General features: G+C 43.8%; 1 protein-coding gene across 1 annotated transcript in view; it reads right to left on the bottom strand.

Moving 5' to 3' along the window:
- The window catches only part of LOC144824779 (glycoprotein endo-alpha-1,2-mannosidase-like protein), a 259,396-nt gene that overhangs the window by 199,114 nt on the left and 36,684 nt on the right, over positions 1-23,598 (bottom strand). The window contains exon 2 of the mRNA XM_078683785.1: positions 9,100-9,663. Within this exon, the coding sequence (XP_078539911.1) occupies positions 9,100-9,580 (481 nt within the window). The 5' untranslated portion in view covers positions 9,581-9,663. The remainder of the gene's footprint in view (positions 1-9,099; positions 9,664-23,598) is intronic.

The raw sequence follows: 23,598 nt of genomic DNA, 5'->3' as shown, positions 1-23,598 counted from the left end.
CGCCCAGTGAAACGAAAACCATCAAAATCTCTTGGCTCAATCTCACATAACCAATAACAGCTGGGATCATAGAATGTAACATTGCTTGATGATCTTTGATCGAGAAATGAGAACTGTTATGTCATCTTTGACTAGAGGGTTCTCTTTAATCATGTTCATCAACATCATCCCACAGTATCAAAGCAGAGTGCTGTATTCTTGTGCTGACCAGTCGACAGATCCACTATTGGAAAGCTGAGAGGCGGCCACACAAATTGCTTCTTCACGGGCTAGCAGAATTGATTTCAGGTCCAACATAAATTTTGAATTTGTGTGAGTGTTTGAAGGTCGAATCCACTGTGATTAATCAGTAGCCCACATCATTTTATTCATTTTGATGTTTTCTTTCATGAGTGGCATTTACCGCAGTCTCTGCATAAACTGTATTTCAAGGGGAACTTGTTTTTATAGATTACTGTAGTGTGCTACAAGCTCTCCTACAGTGCATGAATAGATGACGCTTCCCAAAGCCCTCATTATTCCAGAGCGTCTCTACATGACCACCACCTACACATCCTGTTCTCTGCCTTGAAACTGAAATACTGTTGTGTTATTAGTTTAAGTGCACACGATCAAACGAAGGCGGAGGACAATAGAAGGCCCCCCAACAAAAAAACAAATCGACAGCAATAGTCCTGAATGCCTTCACTTTCGAAAGCACAGAAAAGGCCAGAAACAGCCACAATTCAGCACCAGAAACACCAGACAGCGATTCTGCTGCGAAATTACTGTGGGCTATTGCCTGCTGCCCCTGAGGCTGCTCGTCACGAATCTCTTAAGGGAAGTCGTTTGCAAATCAGTTACCACTTCAACTTGGGGGTCAGTGACTATTGGCGTGAGACAGCAATTGCGGTCACAAACCACTCATGCCTACCTTAAACAGGAGAGGTGTCCATTTCCCACTTCCTTCTATTTGGGATTCTGAATGGGTGGAAAAACCCTTTTACAAGTAAGACATACTTTTCGAGCTTGTAAAAGGAAGTGTGTAAAAAGTACTTTTGTGGTTAAAACCCTTGCGGTTTCGTAAATAGCAGAGTTTTCATTGCAAAATGGATTGTATATTAACTCCTATAACTGTTTTTTGAATCACAGTCCTTTACTTTGTAAGGTTTAGTACTTACAGGGAGATGGAATTTGGGTAACGACTGAAGTCATTTGGGTAGCACATCATGAATTATAAACATTATTAGGAGTATATGACTTTTTCCCTCCGAGAAAAAGGTTCATTGGGATTAAAGTGGGGAAAATTAAGGGCACAAGAGAGGTACTTTGAGATCCCATGGGTTTCGGGGAACTTTGTGACTTCAGGGGCCAGGACTTTCCTACAGAGGTGTGTGAACAGTGTCCAGGGCCTCTTTAATGTATTCAGTGGGGGGCAACCATTTGAACATAGAGGGGATATGGGGCCCTCCTGCATTAAGGAACCTTTGGAGCCCCCCTATAAAATCTCCTTCATGGAGATCACATTTTTTAACTCACTGAGGGGTGCTTTAAAATGTAGCTCCCCTAGAACTCAAGGGGGGGAGGGCATGAGTGGGCACAGTCTGCAAAACCGAATACGCTGGCAGTTGCAAACTCCATCAACGCCATGAGGCACAACATGCATTACCACACTTGGCATGACTAAAGAGCGCGGTAAACTCTTGTGTAACACCAAAGTAAGCCTGGTGCTCACAAACCTGGACAAAAAAAAATGTTCCGGTCACTTGTCAGTGCATGTTTGTATAATAAGGTCCATTCAGTTAAAATTCTTCGAATTATGGTAGTCTGCTACATTCACAAAATGTTCAGGATTCAGCAAGCTTCCTGAAAGCAAGGAGGATAGCTTGTGAATAGAACCCTCGCCGCTGACAAATGTGGTATGCGGTGGCCTATGTGAATTCCCGCAAGACAAATAGGCCTACTATCCTTCCGAGATTGGTAAATTGAGTACCATAAACTGGGTAATAGTTAATTTTGTTATTCACAGTGCATATAAATGGACGAAGTGTGGGATGTAGCATGGTACTATAAAAATGAGTTGTCCTCTTTTCATTGTTCTGCCGGAACGACATTATAATCTGTGTTTATACAAATATATCTACCGTCTTATGTCAACGCTTTTCTGCACCCAGTTAGTTTATTTAATTCACACCTCATTAAACCTCAGTAACTGTTCAGTATTTATCGCTGTCAACTAAACAGTTAATCAGGCGCGGTCAGCACAGGTATGAGTGGTGAGGAGGGGGCGGAGGGGGAAAGTTGACAGACAACGGGATTGATAAAATAAAATAAAATTAAAAATAAAACCACTTACCTTGCGCTCGTCGCATTGCCGAGTCGGTGATGCGGCAAGCGCAAGGTAAGTGTTTTTTTTTAATTTGTAATTTTATTTTACCAATCCCGTCGTCTGTCAACTTCCCATCCGCCACGCCCGCCCCTGTCCCACTGCCCCACTGCTCTTACCTGTGCCGGCCACGCCTGAACAGTATATGCTCTAGTTTGACATAATATTTTTTTATGCCAAAGTCAGTGAGTTAATTTTTCAAGCATCTGTGCTACACACCTATGGTACTGCAGAAAACAGCAGACTGTGCCTAAACCGTGCATCACTAGCTTGGGGGTATTTCTGCTGTATTCTCGAGCCGACCTGTCCAATGGGCAGCCCTATAGCGCCCTATGCACTTGCAGAGTATATCACTGATTGGCAGGCAGCCCGCCCTGATAAAGGCTGTGACATGGCCGCCTGTTCTGCTAAGGGCAGCAGAGGCAATGTCTGAAACACAGCATGTTCCCTCTTGCAAGGAGCAGAGAGCTGTGGAGAGGAAAGTGTAAATAATTCAGCAGACCTTCAAATATCAATTGCAGTGAAGGTTGGATGGAGATGTCTCTAGGGAAATAAAATATCTAAATTTACATTAAAGACTATTATCGAAATGATGTGATTACCGAGACAGTTCCTATTGCAATGGAATTAGCTCTTGCAGATCACAGGTTAAGTTTGACAGATCTAAAGCGAGTTGAGATGAAGATTGAGTGCGCTTTAGTGTACTTAAGGATCCAAAACCCCTGAGATAAGCGCTGAAGAGGTAAAATATTTAGAAGGCCACCGAGTTCCGCGCGCCCGCTTGCTCCTGCTAGCTGTGCAGTCCTCGTGGACCAGCCATTCTTCCATTGCACAGAAGACCTCGGAAGTCACAGTCTGCGTGCTTGTGATATACAGGTTTGAGGGATAGGTTTATAAAGACATCAGCTGGTGTGAATTAGTGATAATAGACAGTGGCTTAATCGCTAGTGTTGAATGGTCTACATTGGTGGTCTTCTTTTGGTTGGTGGAAATGAAGGACTAACCTCACTTACTTTCCTTCGTTGTGCGACGTTCTCCTCCCTCTGGTGTCTTCCAGGAAGCTCCCAATGCAGGAAACTGCCCTATCCAATACTGGCGCTGCTTTCACAGCATGAAAGCAGCACCAGGATTGGATAGTGCAGCCTCTCTCAGAGCTCTTAAGAGCACTGACGGACTGCTCTTTATAATACTCATGTCCGGCTGACCGTCCCAAGACGGACGCCCAAAGAGACATGCACATTTAAAAGCACACAGCTCCTTGCTGCTGCCACTCGGCAGCGCTGGCCCCGCTCCATCCTGACACTTAGGGCCATATGTATCAATGTTAGGTTTTGAGATTCTCCAATAGCGAATTTTTGGGAATCGTTATTTGAGAATCGCAAAACGCTATGTATGTTGGATTTACAATAAATTTTGCGAATCCTACATATTCCTTAATTGCGAATTGCAAACTGCAATTCTCAATTAAGGAATACCTCCCCATTCATTCCTATGGGCCTAGAGGCCCATAGGAATGAATGGGAAGACATTTTCAATTTGCGATTCTCAATTAGAGAATCGCAAATTGAGAATGCAGCACCCCTGAAATGAGCATGCGTGCACATGTGGCGCACATACATGCCATAAGGGCATGTGTGTGCGCCACATGGCACTTTGAAAAATGCAAAAATGTGCATTTTTGAAAGAAATCGTGAATTACCACCAACCTGTAGTTGGTGGTAATTTGCGATTCCTTATGCCATTTTCGCACAACTTGGATGCCTCATACATTCCATTTAATCATACATTCCATTTAAGGAATCGCAAATTGCCACCAACTACAGGTTGGTGGTAATTGCCCTTCTCCAATCTACCCTTCCTATCGAAAATCCTCAAAAAATGCGTCCTCTTAGAACTGGCACAGCAATGGACAACATCAACCTTCTTGATCCCCACCAATCGGGTTTCAGAAAAGGCTATAACACCAAGACCATGATCCTTAACATCACAGATGATATCCACAAATCCCTCGTCACCGACAAATGCTGCCTACTCATGCTCCTGGACCTATCGGCAGCCTTTGACACAGTTGATCACCAACTACTCATCAAGGCTTTACAAGAAAGGGTAGGTGCTGATGAGGTGTTCCTACCCTGGTTCTCCTCCTTCCTACACAGTCGCTCGCAAAGGATAAAAATCAAAAACTTTACTTCCGACCTACACCCCGTCAACAGGAGCGCGCCCCAAGGCTCAGTGCTCTCACCACAACTGTTCAATATATACATGGAACCCCTCACCACCATATTGAAAAATGCCAACCTCCCTTTTCACCTATATGCAGATGACACCCAAATCTACCTAGAAACCTCCTCCATAGATGACATTCACAGACTAAATGACACTCCAACACTGGCTGTCTCTAAATCACCTAAAACTCAATCAAGACAAAACTGAGATCCTCCTCATCTCCAACAAAGAGGAGAACCCTCAAATTGCAGAATGGTTAAAAGCTATGGCTGCTCTCAACAGTAATCTCACTCTGGCAAACTCTGTAAAATCATTAGGAATCACCCTAGACCCAAAACTCGACATGACCAAACACATTAAAAACTCAGCAAAGAGTGCCTTCCTCAATTTGAAGCTACTCAACAAAATCAAACCATTCATCCCAAACAATGACCTCAAACAAGCCACCCAATCACTGGATCCAGACTCGACTATTAGAATGCAACTCTCACTGGTACAACAAAATATCACCTAGCTCTCCTTAAAACAAGTCTCAACGCAGCAGCCAGAATGGTCACTGGAATTATGAAATACGATCACATTTCACCAGCACTCGGAGAACTAAAATGGCTCCCAGTCGAACTACGTGCCAGCTTCAGAACTGCCTGCCTCACGCACAAAGCCCTGCACACTGGAAAACCTAACTACCAGGCCGTCAAACTCAAGAGGGTTGGTCAGACAAGAAACCTCAGGAGCTACAATACCCTACTTCTCATCCATATTAAAACACACAAACAAAAAAACGCTGCACGGTCCTTCACCGGAACGCGCCCAAAATCTGGAACTCCATCCCAGCAGATATAAGAATGCTCTCGTCCTTCATAAAATTTAAAAAACACCTAAAAAACCTCTTCCTCAACCGCTCCCTCTCGAATGGATAGCCGCCGCCTGAATGCAAATCCCTGCTTGATGTTCCTCCCTGACATTGTATCACAAAGACCTACCTCATCCTTGTCCTTTGACCCATTCCTGCTCCTCCCTCCCCTTTAGAGGTTCAACCCAAGACAATGTGCACTCAATGAGGTTATCTCAGGACTCACGTACTACCTCAATGCTGCATCGCACACTTGGACTTCCGAACCAATATGTATAATCAGTGCTCTATTGTATGACTCTTACAAAAACTGTTGTAAAGCGCTCCAATACCCCCGGGTCCGGCCAGCGCTATATAAAACTCCTTAACAAATAAATAAATAAATAAATAAACATACACATGTCCTGCTCTCCAGTGGGCAAGAATTAACGCTTTATTTTAGCATTTGTTAACAGAACCTACTGAAAGGGAAAAAGTATGCTGCGGAAAGAAACTACAATTTCCAGCATGCAAGGCGGTTTTAGAACACTCACCTGAGAGACATTACTGACAATAAAAGCACTGAAGGGCAGGAAATAATAAAGCATGCTGGTTTGGAGTGAAAGCCACAGAGAAAGCTGTTCAACTGCAGAGCACGCCTATGATTAAGGAGCTTGGGGGCTCCGAAACTGGTCAGGCACAAACGAATGCGAGCATGTAGGCGCTGGCTCCCTCCAAATAAAATTGTCCTGTGGACACGTTGCTGTGGAGTGCGTCCTTAAGCGTTGGGCAACTTCAGAAAGGATATATATATATATATATATATATATATATATATATACACACACACACACACACACACACACACACACACACACAAAACAAACTCACATACACATACACCCGCACCCCCGTCCCCCTAAACAAGGACTGGCCATTGACCGTAATTAAGTGTATATTTACTATTCCAACTCCACGCCCACTTTGATGGTAGGGTAGGTTATAAAGCAGACTGAAGCAAATATAACTGCACTTTTAGCTTTTTGATAAACTCGCTCGAAAGTGCCTAAACACACTACGGGGCCGGTCCTCCTCATGCACCGGTCCTCATGATAGAGTTTGCCTGGCTCTGACAAGGTTAACCCAAGCTATGAGGACCGAGCAGGTCCCAAACGGCATGGGCTATAAATGCCCCCCCCACACACACACACACACACTCTTTCTCGCCTACTCTCTCTTTTTCGCTCTATCGACATGCAGCCGCTACCAGGTGTTACTCATGGCGATGCAGAGCCCTTGTTTTCACAAGAAAATACCATCTGACAAAAACACTAGTCTGCAAAGTACAAAGAAAGTTATAAAAATTCCTAAAAGTGGATCGCAGTATACTCAAACCTGTCAGTCTTCCAGAAATAGCAAGCATTAGCATAGTGGGGGGGCAGGAAAATGGGTGGGTGCCGTGCCGACTCGGGGAAAATGGCATGCATGTAATGAATAAACATTAATGAAATTGCCGACATGCATTACATTATAATTCTAAAGTTTAAATGTTTAACTTTAAAATGTTAATGTAATGCATGTCATCGATTTAGTGTACATTAAATAAAGTAAAATAGAACATTAACTTACCTTACTGCACGTCCTCGCTCTGGTCCTGGTGTTCTTCCCATCCTCCAGCGTGTCCCCCGCCACCAACCCTAACCAGTTCAGATGCTGCTCTCATGCTGTTAGCCAGCATGAGAGAAGTGCCAGGATTGGATGGAGTTGGCTCTTCCAGCGCTCCCAAAGGCACTGGAGACCTATACTTGCTCTTCACCCAGCTGTCTAAGACATGTTGTTTATGGAGGTTGGCTGGCTATTGCAAGACAGCTGGCCAAAGTGACATGCACACTTTTAACTTAAGTGCCCAGCCCTCCACCCCTCCCTGCTACTGCCACTCAGCAGTATTGGCTCCGCCCTGCCCTGACACTTGGCTCGGGATGGGGAAGTGAAAAATAAAATTGTAGTAAATTAACTTTATTACCATTTTATTTTTCATCTCTGGGGCATTATTATCTAGTATGGCGACTCCCCTTCGCCCTTATGGAGGAGCCTCTCCTGAAAAGAACAGCATATTGTTGTTACACTGCAATTACTTTTTTGCCTTACATCGTCAGACAAACACTTTTAAAATACAATGCACACCTTTACTGAAAAATAAATACAAGTTTAAATTATCAATGGGAACGGAAATCGTTCCTTGATGAAGGCCCATTAGGTTTATCAGATGTGTGTGTTTGTGTATGAATTACACACTACATCCGCACCAATGATGCTGGTTGGCGCAATCTGGAATAGTGACACATGCATTTAAAGTGCTAAGAGGTCCCAACCTCCGGTTGAAAGCGCTGTAAGTATGCGAGTTATGACTTTTAGAATGTTATTACAAACAGCAACACCTTTTTCAGAAATAATAATTTATTTTTAAAGGTAATCAGGAACATTTTGTTTGCAAAGGAGAGTGCAAAAGGGGAGGTGTGTCCTTGTAACTTGTTGGAAGGCAGAGCATTTTCAGAGGCATGCTCACCTTTGATGTTACAGCTCGACCTGTAACTGGGAGACGAGGCCACTAGGCTCCATTGTTTTCAACCTTAACATTTCAAAGTTGGTGCACGAAGCAGGAGACGAACTTTGGAAGATGGGAGCAGCAGTTGTATCTCTGAGTCCACACAGAGTGTGGCAAGCACAGATCTGCTGTGAGAACAAGCAGTAAAAATAAAGCACACCCTTAGGAGAGGGGAATGGACTCACGGGGAGAAAGAGACGACTACAGAAACCCTCCAAATGGGTGGGTGAAAAAACTTTCAAACTGTTCCCAACAAGCACACATAGGCAACAAAACGGCATTTGACATACCATAAACGGCACCTGAGGAGAGCTGGAGAACCACACACAAACCACAACCAGTGTCAGGATAGAGGGAGAGGTTTAGAGTAAACACGGATGCAGTAAGATGCATGCCTTTTTCTTGCCGATACCATAGAGTGTGTGCAGCGACACAGGAGAGAGGGAGGCCAGGAGCAAGGAAATCAGCCGGATGAGAAGGGTGAGAGCCCTATAACAGATGCACTCTCATGGAGTGTTAGAGCTGAAATGAAAAAAAAGCACCTCCAGATGTGCATGTCCATTGGAAGGACACTGTCCGCTGACCGGAAGCTGTACTTGGTCCATGCTCCACGGGAAACAACCATTACAACACAGTATTTACCACGCAATCATTACCGCACATAAGTCTTTACCACACATTCCACAACCACGCCTATACCTTTACCACGCATGCTCCATGGTATGGACTAATATTCAAAGGCAAAGTTAAAGCACAGGAAGAGAAAATTTGCTGATCAATGACAACCATGGAAATGAGAGCCACATTAAAGCAAACCAATGGTAAGTAACCAGCAGGCTCTTAGCCCTTCTTAAGTTATTTAATTTTTATTTTATAAGAATATCTAACGTGCAGACAGACCTGTCTCAGAGTCCACCTAAAAATACATGATTTCATATTTATAGTCACTGTTATGGCTAGGTAACATATTACATATATCTTGTAGTGCTTCTTACATTTTTGGATCAACTGAATATACTGTTAGGGGTATCGACATGAAATAAATTGATTTGCCAAAACAAATGATCTTACCAATTGCAGCTTCTTTCAGCTGTTTCATGTGTTCTTCCAGCACATTTGGGTCTCTTGAGCTGTACGGGCCAAGTTCAGGGTAGAAGCTGGAGCCGATATCCTCTGGAGGGCTATGCCTTCCCTTTGGGTAACTGGCAGATATCTTGGGATCCCAGTGTGGCACCATCACGTGGTCCCAGTGCACAAATTTGCCATCAAATTTGGGGTTGCCATACCACATGTAGTAAAATATATGGATATCACGGTAGACAATTGGTTCGGTGTGGCCATCTGTGCCTGTGACTCCATGGGATGGGGGCACAGCCTTGTGGGACACAGACCGCCGGTCCACATGTTCCATGAAGGGCACCAGCTCTAGTCCCGGTGCCAGGTCTGAAAAACCATCACTCGGTTTCAGGGTCCGTAGCCCCATCATAGTTCCAAAGATGAAAAGGGTGAAGAGGAAGAGAGCTATGCCTGCCTTTTTACGTAGCCTTGCCATGTCTTATCAGCTGATGTCTGGTCTGCCTCCTCTGGTTCCTAGGTAGGTGGTTTCTGCAGGTGAACGTTCTCTAGGAGGATCCCCTGTAATAGTGGAGAGATGCAAAAGCGTCAGTAGTGGCAAGTCAACAGTGATAACGATAACACAACTTTATGAAGCCTGTGATTCACAGAGAGCAATACGAGTTGGTGGAGCTACAGGTTAAAGCTGGAGTCTAAGCATCTCTCTGTTTGCTAAAATTTGTAAGTAAATTTGGGAAAGTGTTCTTATGCAGCTGCTATCTGTGACTCTCTGTAAGTTAGCAGGGTATTAGGGTATTAAGTTAGGAGAGCATTAAGTGCAATGTGATGTATGCTATTTGTGTACAGCCATGCTTACACGATGCACACAATTTGAAGTCTATATGGTTGTATTTCCTGAATTACATTATTACTTGTTTTTACTTACATGTAGGCTTATGCAAATTGTTGTATTTTCAGAATTATACTATAAATGTTTTACTTATGAATATGTACAGTGCCTCAAATCTAAACCTTGGTAACATTTTAATTACACGAGTAAAATGTACAAATTCTCTGTCATGTGAAATTCTTGATTTTTTTTACCTTTCACATTATTCAATTTTGCTTAATTTTTGCTCACAGGAGGCTTGCAGAAAATATCTTGCCAGGAGACATTTTCTGCTGAAAGTGTAGTTTGATAGATTTTCAGGAACATTTGTGAAAAGGTCTTGCAACTTTGTACAGCCTTACTCAAATCCCTCTAAAAAAGTGTGCCTTTCATGAGTAGTTATAGACTGCTGATTGTACATTCTCCGAGTTTCTTAGCTACCTTATGATTAAACTATTCCTTAATACTGCTCTTTAAAAGTGAGTCTACCTTCATCTTTAGCAAGTTTTTGGAATGGTGTGATTTGATTGCTACTGTTATAAATTAATGCTTATCAATTAAGAATGCTAAAAATATATTACAGTTCAGACTGTTAATTAGGATCAAAGCATGTGATTTTATCAATCCACCTGTTTATAATTTGCATTTTTTCCATACTACGATCTTGGCCTAAGGGCCTTACATGAGCACCAGATTACATTGCATACATACATACATATATATATATATATATATTCACTGAAAAAACCATAGGTTTCACACTCGTTATAGTTAGGAATTAGCATTTAAAAAACCTTTCAAATTCAATGAAAAAACCATAGGTTTCACACCAGTTATAGTTAGCTGAACATTTTACTCATACAAAACCATTGAAATTCCCACGTTATAGTTAGTTGGACTCCCTATAACTCGCGCGCCCGCAATCCACTGCTGATGATGTCACATATTACATCATTCATGACATGGTCAGTGACATCACTAATGACATCACTGATGACATCACTGATGACATCTCAAATGACATCACTGATGACATCTCTGATGACATCTCAAATGACATCACTGATGACATCACTGATGACATCATCCAGTAAATGTGTGTTCCTGAAAATTAAAAATGTGTTTAACATATTGTAGAATGAGTGTATGTATAAGTGTTTGGATAATGGATTTAGTAGGTGTATGACTGACTGTATGAGTGGGAGATTAAATGTGTCTTACTGAATGCATGGGTTAGAGACTAAACTGTCTGAATGTGTGCAATATTATGTCTGTTGTTGTGTAAGCTGCTGCATGTGTTGATCAGTAGCTATATGAGTGGCTATATGGGTTATTGATTGGTTGTCCAAGTATTTGTATGTGAGGGTGAGTATGTGTGTGGGTGGCTGGGAGGTGTGTGACTCTGTGCATATATGTGTGAGCAGTTGATTCACTTGGTATATGTGTTCAACAGTGCATGTGGAAAGAGCTGTATGGGTGGTTGACTGTCTGCATGGGTGTGTTGGAGAGTGAATAGCTATCTCAGTGCTCCATGTCCAAGTAAGTGCATATGTAAAACACAGTGCATGTGAAAGTTGGCATATATAAATGACTAAACATGAGAGCCTGTGATTGTGTAAGTGACTGTATGGATCAATGTGTACTTGTATCAGTGATTGTAAAAGAGAGTAAGTATGTGTTAGTATATGTTTGAATAAGTAAGGTTTAGTGTGTATAATTGTGTAGTTGAGGAAATGGGAGTGTGATTGATTCTTTGCATAACTGACTAGGTGTTTGAGTAACCTTGTGGATGAGTGTCAGCATGTGAGTGTCTGTATAGGTGTATGAGTGGATATGATAGTGTTCTATTGATGAGTGACTGTATATATGAGTGATTGTATGGGTGAATGAGTGGATGTGTGTGTAGATCTAGGAATCAGTGAGTGCGTATGTAGTTACGGGTATTGGTGTGTCAATAATTTCAGGAATGGTAGTTTGTATTTAACACTGGGTGTATCAAAGGTTAGATTAGAGTGTGAGCAGGTGCATCGTATTATCACATGGATGATGTCATCGGTGATGTCATCAGTGATGTCATCAGTGATGTCATTTGAGATGTCATCAGTGATGTCATCAGTGATGTCACTGACCATGTCATGAATGATGTAATATGTGACATCATCAGCAGTGGATTGCGGGCGCGCGAGTTATAGTGAGTCCAACTAACTATAATGTGGGAATGTCAATGGTTTTGTATGAGTAAAATGTTCAGCTAACTATAACTGGTGTGAAACCTACGGTTTTTTCAGTGAATTTGAAAGGTTTTTTAAATGCTAATTCCTAACTATAACGAGTGTGAAACCTATGGTTTTTTCAGTGAATTTCAAAGGTTTTTTAAATGCTAATTCCTAACTATAACGATTGTGAAACCTATGTTTTTTTTAGTGAATTTCCAAAGTTTTTAAAAAACTAATTCTTAACTATAACGTTTGTGAAACCTATGGTTTTTTCAGTGAATTTCATAGTTTTTTTAAAAGCTAATTCCTTTGTATATCGACTTTGTAACCTACGATTTTTTTTATTAGCTGTTTTTTACAACAATTAAATATATTTAAAAAATATATATATATTTGTTCAATGTATATATATTTTTTTTACATTTTTGTCCTGGTGCGCTAAGGGTGCGCGCACCGGTAAGCTTACCGGTACCATTTTGTCTTGGAGCGCTCAGGGTGCGCGCACCGGTAAGCTCTCCCGAGAGCGCACCGAGAGCGCTATTTCTGCGATCGTAAAAAAAAGTATGTATGAAAAGTAAATAATAATGCAAGACATTTAGTACCATACTTATAAAAGCAGTATTTTTGATTTACGAAATGAAAATGATTTTGCATTTCCGTAAAGCTATCAAAACGTCACTCAGACGCGCCGCGTAAGCGCCCCCGGAAGCGCCTACGTTCGCGCCGCGTAAGCACCCCAGAAGCGCTCCGGTGCGCGCAGCATAAGCGCGTCAAGTCATGTGACCTTAAAATAACTCTTTTCATTGGTTGCTAACAGTTTTTTTTACAAAGAATGAAATCCCCACCCCTTTCCTTCACTTCTTCTTTCACTTTTGTGACTGCAAGACCTGTCTTTTTGCTCTTGAATCTTTGTTGGATTATCATGGCTGCCAGAGCATCCAGCAGCGGTGATGACACAGAGGGATTTATAGATGAAGAGGTTCCTCAGCCTAGAGTTAAGGAGCATTTTATCTGGAAATTTTTTGATGTTCCTGAGGGACGTAAGAAAGTAAATGCTCCAAAGGTGGAGTGTAAGATCTGCCATACTGTGCTTTCCAGAGGAGACCTCACAAGGAAGTACAGTTTTGGTAATTCTTCCATGATTCGCCACGTGCAGAGAAGGCATCCCCAGAACTATGCCCGGGAGAGTGTCAGGGCTCTGGCACGAGAGGCTCCCAGGGATGGTGCCTCTACTTCAACCGGAGAACCAACTACATCGGTGAGGGGGCGACCAGAAGAGCTGATCCCTAATATTCAGCCTGCTTTTAATGAAGCCGTAATTAAATGCAGACAATGTGATCAGCTACTTTGTTATAGGGAACAAAGTGTTATGTTCATGGTTCGAGCATTAGAGAACCACCGCTGCCGTCCCCAGTCCTAATTTTGATGATTTTCTTTTGCTCCTGTTGAGCAGTTTCCCATTCCCTGTTTTTGTTTTTGTTAAAAAAAAGGAAAAAAAAAGTTATTTTCAGAACTACCTCCAAGTCTCATCAAAGAGCTGTATTCTTAAAAAAATGAAAAAGAGTAACTGAAGTGGAGTACAGTGAGATAGGAGAGGAAAACGAGTGAGAAAGCAAAGAAAGGGACGAGAGGGGAAGGAAAGTGAAGTAGGGGGACTGAAAGAAGGTGAGTGTGGGGAAGGAGAGTGAGGAGAAGCATAGTGAACATGGGGAATGTGGATAAGTGAAGAAAATGTAGTAAAAGAACGGTGGTATGGAAGGGTTAAGAAAAGAGCAGTGATGTTTAGGAAAGAGTGGAGATATAGACTGGATAAAGACAATTGAGTGTGAGACAAGGTGAGTAAGGCAGCGAAGAAACAGAGAAAGTGAAAGAAAAAGTAAGATTAGAAGACTGAAGGCCTCATTATTGAGGCCATGCGTCACTTTTACGCCACCGGTGCGTCACTTTTTGTGACGCACCAGTGGTGTAAAAAATGCACCTTGTTGAGTCATATTTACAAAGTGACGCATCTCGGTATATGCGTCACTTTGTAAACCCCTGCGCCACATTATACCTGCGCCAGGTGTAATGTATGCCAAGGGGGCGTATTGACGCAAGAAAGGGTCGTAGAAGTGACGCAGTGAAATCTATGAGATTTCACTGCGTCACTTTTAGGACACCGTTGCGTCAAAATCTTGCGCCTGCCTCACAGCAGGCGTAAGACTGACGCAGGCCCTTTCACATGGGGCTGGCCCCATGTGAAAGGATGCATTGCTGGAGTTGCGTCACTTTTGTGACACACTCCAGCAATGCATCACTTTTGCGCTTACAGATACGTCAGAAATACTGACATATCTGTAACTCCTTGCGACATAATGCGTCATACATTAAATATGACGCATGAGTAGAAGACTGAAGGCCTCATTTATGAGGCCATGCGTCACTTTTACGCCACCTGTGCGTCACTTTTTGTGACGCACCAGTGGTGTACAAAATGCACCTTGTTGAGTCATATTTACAAAGTGACGCATCTAGGTAGATGCGTCACTTTGTAAACCCCTGCGCCAGGTGTAATGTATGCAAAGGGGGCGCATTGACGCAAAAAAAGGGTCGTAGAAGTGACGCAGTGAAATCTATGAGATTTCACTGCGTCACTTTTAGGACACCGTTGCGTCAAAATCTTGCACCTGCCTCACAGCAGGCGTAAGACTGACGCAGGCCCTTTCACATGGGGCTGGCCCCATGTGAAAGGATGCATTGCTGGAGTTGCGTCACTTTTGTGACACACTCCAGCAATGCATCACTTTTGCGCTTACAGATACGTCAGAAATACTGACGTATCTGTAACTCCTTGCAACATAATGCGTCATACATTTTACGCCACTGGTGCGTCACTTTTTGTGACGCACCAGTGCTGTAAAAAATGCACCTTGTTGAGTCATATTTACAAAGTAACGCATCTAGGTAGATGCGTCACTTTGTAAACCACATTATACCTGCGCCAGCTGTAATGTATGCAAAGGGGGCGTATTGACATAAGGAAGGGTCGTAGAAGTGACGCAGTGAAATCTATGAGATTTCACAGTGCCACTTTTACGACGCTGTTGCGTCTAAATCTTGCGCCTGCCTCACAGCAGGCTTAAGACTGACGCAGGCCCTTTCACATGGGACTGGCCCCATGTGAAAGGATGCATTGCTGGAGTTGCATCATTTTTGTGACACACTCCAGCAATGCATCATTTTCCTCTAAACACTCTACTTTATTTTTTTACTCAAATGTTTTTTTTTTTTTGAGGTTTAATTTATGTTTTAAAATCAGGATAGGTTCGAATAAGACGAATGAAATTCACATATGAAGTAGAGAAATAGGAAAGGAAGGGGAAGGGATCAGGCGCCGAAATTTTAGAACATAATCATCGAATGAGCGGGTCAAATGAGCGAGTCCAACACTGTAAACAAAATCAATTAAATGAGCGAATCAATATATGCATGCATACCGTCACTATGTTCACCAGGCAAGCGCCCGCCCATTGATGTCGATGACACAGTAAATGTAGAGGCACGGGTTACGACATATCCATGAGATACCACAAAATTAACCAGATTCACTGATCCCAATCCCAGAAAAAAGAGAAAGTAAAAGGAAAGCCAGAAAAACGAGAAGAAAAAAGGCCATAGAAACAAAGAACGGAAAAAAATAAAACCCCTCCCCCCAACCCCCCACCCTGCACCCCTGCAGATGGCTACGGCCTACCCCCCTAGCAGCGTGCCTGTCGCCCAGTATCCAAAACCCGAAATATAGTAAGAATATAGAGTTATAAAAGAAAGGAAAAGAAAAGAAAAGTAGAGGAGGAGAAGAATATCACACATGCCCCCGTTCTCACTACCCCCCGTCTGAAACGCACAACCCTAGTCTTGAATCCAGCCAACACTCAATAAAGTTATGAACAATATCACACAGGGAAGACGTCTGACACCGTCCCACCTCCCGCTATCAATAAAATGGCGGATCCCTCGTCCTTCACACACCCCTTGAATCAAAACCAGGCCAACAGTCTCACCCTTGACCCCTGCGATTTTTCGTACGGAGTCTATCAAACGGTACCATCACAACTCCAGGAGAAACCAAAGTCCTAGGCAGTTCATGAACCGGTATTATGAGTCCGAACAAACTCCCCAGTCTTCCGCAGTCATCCGCCGCCATGACACTCGCCTTCGTCAGCCAAATGTTCGAGTATCCCGATCTCCACCGCCATGAAAGAACCACTCGGGCGAAAAACGAGATCAGCATCCGTCGAGTCTTGTTATCAGTAGTCCCAGGGAGGGGCAGTTCCGTGAACACCACATTAGACGGTTGCGTCGATATTGGCGGGCATTTCTCCAGATCAACAAGTCCGCTAGCACTCTGTGGTCCGGGCAATGGTGTCGAGGCTTTGTCATAAGTGGGGTCTCGATCATCCGGTTCCGCGAGTAGCGTGGGGAAAAACTGCTAGCCCAAAGTCTCCAGACAGATCAGGGTCCGTACACGATCGTTCAGTTACGATGTTGCCAGCGATCGTATTGTAGAAAATGGCATCCGTGTATGATTGAAACTCCCAAATGGCGGCCATTACGGTTCTCAAGGACGGCTCGCTGTTACCCCGCACCGCCTCCACTTGCTCGATTCCAGCCATCTGTGTGTCCCTCGGAGTACACAGTTCCTCCGGGGACAGAAACGTGAGCAGGGCAGGCGGGGACTGAAGGTGCATTTTCAAGCAGTGATAGGGCATCTCGGGCGGGGGCTCCAACCCAGCGTGGGCGCCAGCCGCCGGGACAGGGACCCCCGACCTCACAGCCACTTACAGGATATATACACCTCCGCAGTGTGTACCGAACCGAAGGCACTCCACCAAACTAGGGACAGGATACTCTTCAAGTCAAGCGACCGGACCCTGTCTGGGTCCCACGGCCGTTGTTGTTGAACTGTAACCCGGCAGGGCCAGTACTCGAGGTCCCGGCTCACAGGAGAAGTTAGGCCGAGATCTCCCACACGACAAAACTCCGTCAGTCAGAGTGGTAAAGTTCTCGGGACCACATCGCCAGTTTCAGTAATCTTTGATCCGTACGGGGGTCGGGCGTGAAATCAGGATTTCTGGCAGGATCATCAAGCAACAGACGGAGGTCGGCGGAGCCGGGAGCTTATGCGGCCATCTTTGTTCGCTGCTTGGCTCCTCCCCCCCTACTCTATTTTTTTACACTGTTTTCCCCCCTGGTGCGCTCAGGGTGCGCGTACCGGAGCGCGCACCTGGGAACGCACCTAGCGCTTAACCCGCGAAAATAAAAAAAAATAAAAATAAAAAGGTTTTTTGCCCTTCAGGGTCCTTCTAGGCCCCCCTCAGAAAACCTAGGGGTCAGGGGATATCTACTGTGCCCCCTTTTGAATATTATCTCCCTTTCTTTTTCACCTCTTGTGTCTTGATTCTACCGAGACACAAGATGGTGGATTCTCCGGACTGTTTAGAATGTTGACAGACGCCCGACAGCCAATCAGCTTTCCGCTCGCGCACTCCCGTAGCGCGCCGGGTGCGCTCCCCGGTACGCGCACCCGTGAGCGCTCGGAGAGCGCCTATAGATATATATGTGTTTTTGAAGTTAATTTTCAAAAAAAAAACACTGGAGCAATTTTCAGCAAATATAGCAAAGGCACATCTGCGTAGCAGTCCCTACAATTTTGCCAAGTTTGGCGTAATTCCGTTCAGCGGATCGGGCTGTAGACTTGTCAGACCGTCCTATGGAAATTAACATGGGGAAAACATGTTTTGGGACCCCCCTTTTTTCTCAGCCCCCACTTCACGAATCCCCCCGAAACTTTCAGGGAAGGAGCGGAGCGGAGCTGGCCAACATTGTGGAAAATTACACACAAATTCCTCAACCGGCGCCAGAGTTATTCCCAATAGAATGTTGCAGATTTCCTATGGTAGCCAATCCTAACTATAACTACCTACTGGCAACCGCCAGTAGGTAATATATATATATATATATATATATATATATATATATATATAGAGATATATATATAGATATATATATACAAATATATATATATATGTGTATGTATATATATATACGCTTGTTGCGAGTTTGCAAAAATTGTTATGGAGGAGACTGACCCACCTGCGTCTTTCATCCTACTGAGGAACGCCACTTAAGCTCAAGACTTTGGCGCAGGGAAGGGATTCGGCCAGGATTACCTCCTGGCGCGAGCTTGCAGATTGAAACGGCATTCTGAGAGTCTACAACAGCCTACAGAGAGCAGTGGTATTTTCACTCACCTGACCGTCTTGAAATGAAAGACCCCCATTTCCAACGTGCATGTGCAGACGAACGGAACTTTGCCATGGATTACATTCCTGCACGATGCACACTGGGATCAGTAGTTCGTGATGTGCGGTCACGTGATGGACCTATTTAATTCTGCTTGCACATACCTGGGCGCTTGTATTCCAGTCTGGGAAAAAGGCATGACGCCGAAACGTTGACTCATGGGAGCAGGCGCTTTTGAAACTCAGAATTGAAATAAAGCACGTTTCCTGCATTGGGCCTCACATTGTTTTTCCCGCCATGATGGTATCTAGGGGGCCACCCTGTGCTCCTTCGTGAGGCCGCCCTGTAGGGTCATAAGCTCCAGTAACAGGGAACGCTTGTTGCGAGTTTGCAAAAATTGTTATGGAGGAAACTGACCCACCTGCGTCTTTCATCCTACTGAGGAACGCCACTTAAGCTCAAGACTTTGGCGCAGGGAAGGGATTCGGCCAGGATTACCTCCTGGCGCGAGCTTGCAGATTGAAACGGCATTCTGAGAGTCTACAATAGCCTACAGAGAGCAGTGGTATTTTCACTCACCTGACCGTCTTGAAATGAAAGACCCCCATTTCCAACGTGCATGTGCAGACGAACGGAACTTTGCCATGGATTACATTCCTGCACGATGCACACTGGGATCAGTAGTTCGTGATGTGCGGTCACGTGATGGACCTATTTAATTCTGCTTGCACATACCTGGGCGCTTGTATTCCAGTCTGGGAAAAAGGCATGACGCCGAAACGTTGACTCATGGGAGCAGGCGCTTTTGAAACTCAGAATTGAAATAAAGCACGTTTCCTGCATTGGGCCTCACATTGTTTTTCCCGCCATGATGGTATCTAGGGGGCCACCCTGTGCTCCTTCGTGAGGCCGCCCTGTAGGGTCATAAGCTCCAGTAACAGGGAACGCTTGTTGCGAGTTTGCAAAAATTGTTATGGAGGAAACTGACCCACCTGCGTCTTTCATCCTACTGAGGAACGCCACTTAAGCTCAAGACTTTGGCGCAGGGAAGGGATTCGGCCAGGATTACCTCCTGGCGCGAGCTTGCAGATTGAAACGGCATTCTGAGAGTCTACAATAGCCTACAGAGAGCAGTGGTATTTTCACTCACCTGACCGTCTTGAAATGAAAGACCCCCATTTCCAACGTGCATGTGCAGACGAACGGAACTTTGCCATGGATTACATTCCTGCACGATGCACACTGGGATCAGTAGTTCGTGATGTGCGGTCACGTGATGGACCTATTTAATTCTGCTTGCACATACCTGGGCGCTTGTATTCCAGTCTGGGAAAAAGGCATGACGCCGAAACGTTGACTCATGGGAGCAGGCGCTTTTGAAACTCAGAATTGAAATAAAGCACGTTTCCTGCATTGGGCCTCACATTGTTTTTCCCGCCATGATGGTATCTAGGGGGCCACCCTGTGCTCCTTCGTGAGGCCGCCCTGTAGGGTCATAAGCTCCAGTAACAGGGAACGCTTGTTGCGAGTTTGCAAAAAAAAAAAAAATATATATATATATATATATGTATATATATATATATATATATATATATATATATATATGCACTCCACTATTGCTGGTAGAAGGGGTCAGCTGTCACGGGCGGTCCTGCATCGAGCTACCAGCCAGCCACGTAAAATTCTTCAACAAAGCTCCAACAATTATTGGAAAAATGCAGGACACTCGTAGTTCAGTGGTATCAGATTTATTCCGCAGATGAAAAGTTACGACGCGTTTCGCCAATACGGCTTGCATATATATATGCAGGTTCACAGCGTGTAGCCACAACAGCTACGCAATGCACTCTCCTTGACAGCGACAAAAGATACTCAATCCCAGTCTTGTGCGTGCATTTCAAAAAGTATTTATTCTTTTAGTTGCAGCATCGTGAAAAATAAACATGGAAAAACCCAACGCGTTTCAGCGACAACTTCGCCTTGGTCACGGGTAATTACAATGTCAACCTTCCAAACAATAAATAAAGTTTCACGTGAGAAAGTGCTCAAAATAAACAAGGGACTCAAGGCCCTAATATCGCGGCCATCTTGGAGTGTAGTAATAACATCATTGTGCCCCACGCATCCGTTAAAACCTTCCAAAACCTTAATGACTAAAGACACTCCTGTCATCTAAATCAGGTATAAGGGTAAATTAAACGTATTATGAAGGTAAATCATTTGTAATTTAGTCAAACGTAAACTGTGGCTTATAACCTGTTCCATAAGCTGTCACCACAATCAAAACATAAGTTAGTGTTCACAGAATGAGTAAACTCAAGTGAGCCAGTATATCCAAATACATGGTCATTTTCTTAATCTGTAAACGGTGACCTTCCCACTCGGAAATTTAGGTCTAAATCCATACATCAGTGGTTATTTGTACAGTTCATAATTTGAAAAAGTCTCAAGTGAGAGATTATAGTCACAAGTCCACACAAGAGCACTGAAGATCGTGTGGACTTGTGACTATAATCTCTCACTTGAGACTTTTCAAATTATGAACTGTACAAATAACCACTGATGTATGGATTTAGACCTAAATTTCCGAGTGGGAAGGTCACCGTTTACAGATTAAGAAAATGACCATGTATTTGGATATACTGGCTCACTTGAGTTTACTCATTCTGTGAACACTAACTTATGTTTTGATTGTGGTGACAGCTTATGGAACAGGTTATAAGCCACAGTTTACGTTTGACTAAATTACAAATGATTTACCTTCATAATACGTTTAATTTACCCTTATACCTGATTTAGATGACAGGAGTGTCTTTAGTCATTAAGGTTTTGGAAGGTTTTAACGGATGCGTGGGGCACAATGATGTTATTACTACACTCCAAGATGGCCGCGATATTAGGGCCTTGAGTCCCTTGTTTATTTTGAGCACTTTCTCACGTGAAACTTTATTTATTGTTTGGAAGGTTGACATTGTAATTACCCGTGACCAAGGCGAAGTTGTCGCTGAAACGCGTTGGGTTTTTCCATGTTTATTTTTCACGATGCTGCAACTAAAAGAATAAATACTTTTTGAAATGCACGCACAAGACTGGGATTGAGTATCTTTTGTCGCTGTCAAGGAGAGTGCATTGCGTAGCTGTTGTGGCTACACGCTGTGAACCTGCATTCTACACAGGGTAACCTTCGCCCCTGATTTTGCACCGTTGTCTTAAGGGTCCCGGCATTTTGTGTGAAGGAAGTGGAACTGTATATATATATATATATACATATATACATAACAGGAAACTCCTCTTGAAGAAAGAAGCAGAAGCCACATCGGGGATTCAAAAGACAGCGCCGTTTATTTCCTGTAAGTGGCAAATGCATTTCGGCCGGTTTGGCCTTCATCAGCACCTGCGGTGGGTCTGAGGGAACCACTGACGTTCTGCAGTTAAAATGCACCAAGCCGCACTGTGATAGGTGCGTGTGTCCGCTCCGCCCCTCAGCAGTTATTTTCACAGGTGATAGTTCTGCCGATCCAAGAAGGTATACGGATTCGTGGGCTAAAGAACGGTGATGGATTAAACCCAGATCTGTTGACTGGGTGTGAGTGTTTGATTGGTTCAGATGCTCCGTCCATCACCACCCCCTTTTGTACCACTTTGTTCGCCATAAGTTGGCAGGGTATGCTCAGACGTGAGTCCCTTGCTCACTTTGCCACTGGATTCTATCAAGCCGGGCTGAAGACGGCTGAAATGCCAGAAACCGGTCCACGGAAGCTTGTTTCCGGTCCAGGGAAGTCATGGCTTGGCAGTTCGGGCTTGACTGTTCCCATGAGGCACAGGGTCAGACTGATTTGCATATGGCCATGTCTGAACTGGGGTGGCAGAGTGGGCTAAAGAACGGTGATAGATTAAACCCAGATCTTTTGACTGGGTGTGAGTGTTTGATTGATTCAGATGCTCCGTCCATCACCACCCCCTTTTGTACCGCTATCAGGAAACAAATGGCAGGGACAAAGCCACTATTATCTAACAAACGCAGTTGGAGAAAAAATATTGTTCAGCCTCTAAAAACCCACTAATTACCCCTAAACTGGACAGTTTGTGGCAGGATAACCAGTTGCCCTTCACATTTTCCTTTTCAGGTAGTCAGAACTGAACAAGTGTAATTTTGCTGATTTGTTTTCGAAATTATCACATACTACATACATACATACACATACATTTCGTCTTAACAAGAAAAAAATTCAAAAGGACAAAAAACGACTTTAAACGTTCTCTATCGACGCCTGGAAGAGATCAAAATACCAGGAGTCCCTTCACCAAACACAAGTCCCTCCGGGGCAAAGGTTAACTGCTGCAAGCAGCACTACACTGCGCAGTATTTAGGAATCTCGATCCAGCAACATTCGGAAAACCTGCCGACCAAAGTTTAATTGGTAAAAGCTCCGAAGCATGTGCTCCTTGGAGTTGAGTGCTCAGGTGCCAGTGCTAAAAGCACAGCTGCCAGCTGCTCTTCTCAATCCCTGTGAGTGCATATGGAGGCCGTGTAACTCACCAACGAAGTACCACGTGGGACGCAGTACTTATTTGGTATCTTTACTCAGTGTTTCATTTGCAGAAACATAAGTGCCAGGGCCCAATGCATTTTACAGGAAGCCACTGCAGATTTCACTGCCTGCTGACCCTGCCAGCAAAGGTATATATCTTCATATTCCTACAAATGAGACCATTTGGACTGCTTCAGGTCACATAAAGTTGTTCTGTATACATTGATATTGAATTGATAAACACTCAGCTAATGTCCTGTGTCAAAAAATAGCCAGTCAGACAGTGTCACCATGTGGTGGACATTCATAAACAGGTACGGGTGTTAAGAATTAGGTGCCGGTGCCAAGCACGGAAAACACTGGCACAAATTAAGCATTTACTGGAGTTTACCTGTTCTTGCACAGCAACATATTGGTTGTCATGATCAAAGGGTTGCCAATTGTTGCAGAATTTATTGCACCCTATAACATCCGACACTCTGGGTTGGAAGTTATTGGGTTTGATAAATACCTATCAATTATGTATTTTTTCTGTGATGACGGACAATAGCGTAGATTGTGGAGCTTGTCATACTAACATCTGCAATTTTGCTATTTT

Source organism: Lissotriton helveticus, chromosome 3_1 (assembly GCF_964261635.1).
Source record: "Lissotriton helveticus chromosome 3_1, aLisHel1.1, whole genome shotgun sequence".
NCBI classification, from domain to species: domain Eukaryota; kingdom Metazoa; phylum Chordata; class Amphibia; order Caudata; family Salamandridae; genus Lissotriton; species Lissotriton helveticus.
Note: the sequence above shows the minus strand (reverse complement) of the source record. Positions and strands in the feature narration are given on the sequence as shown.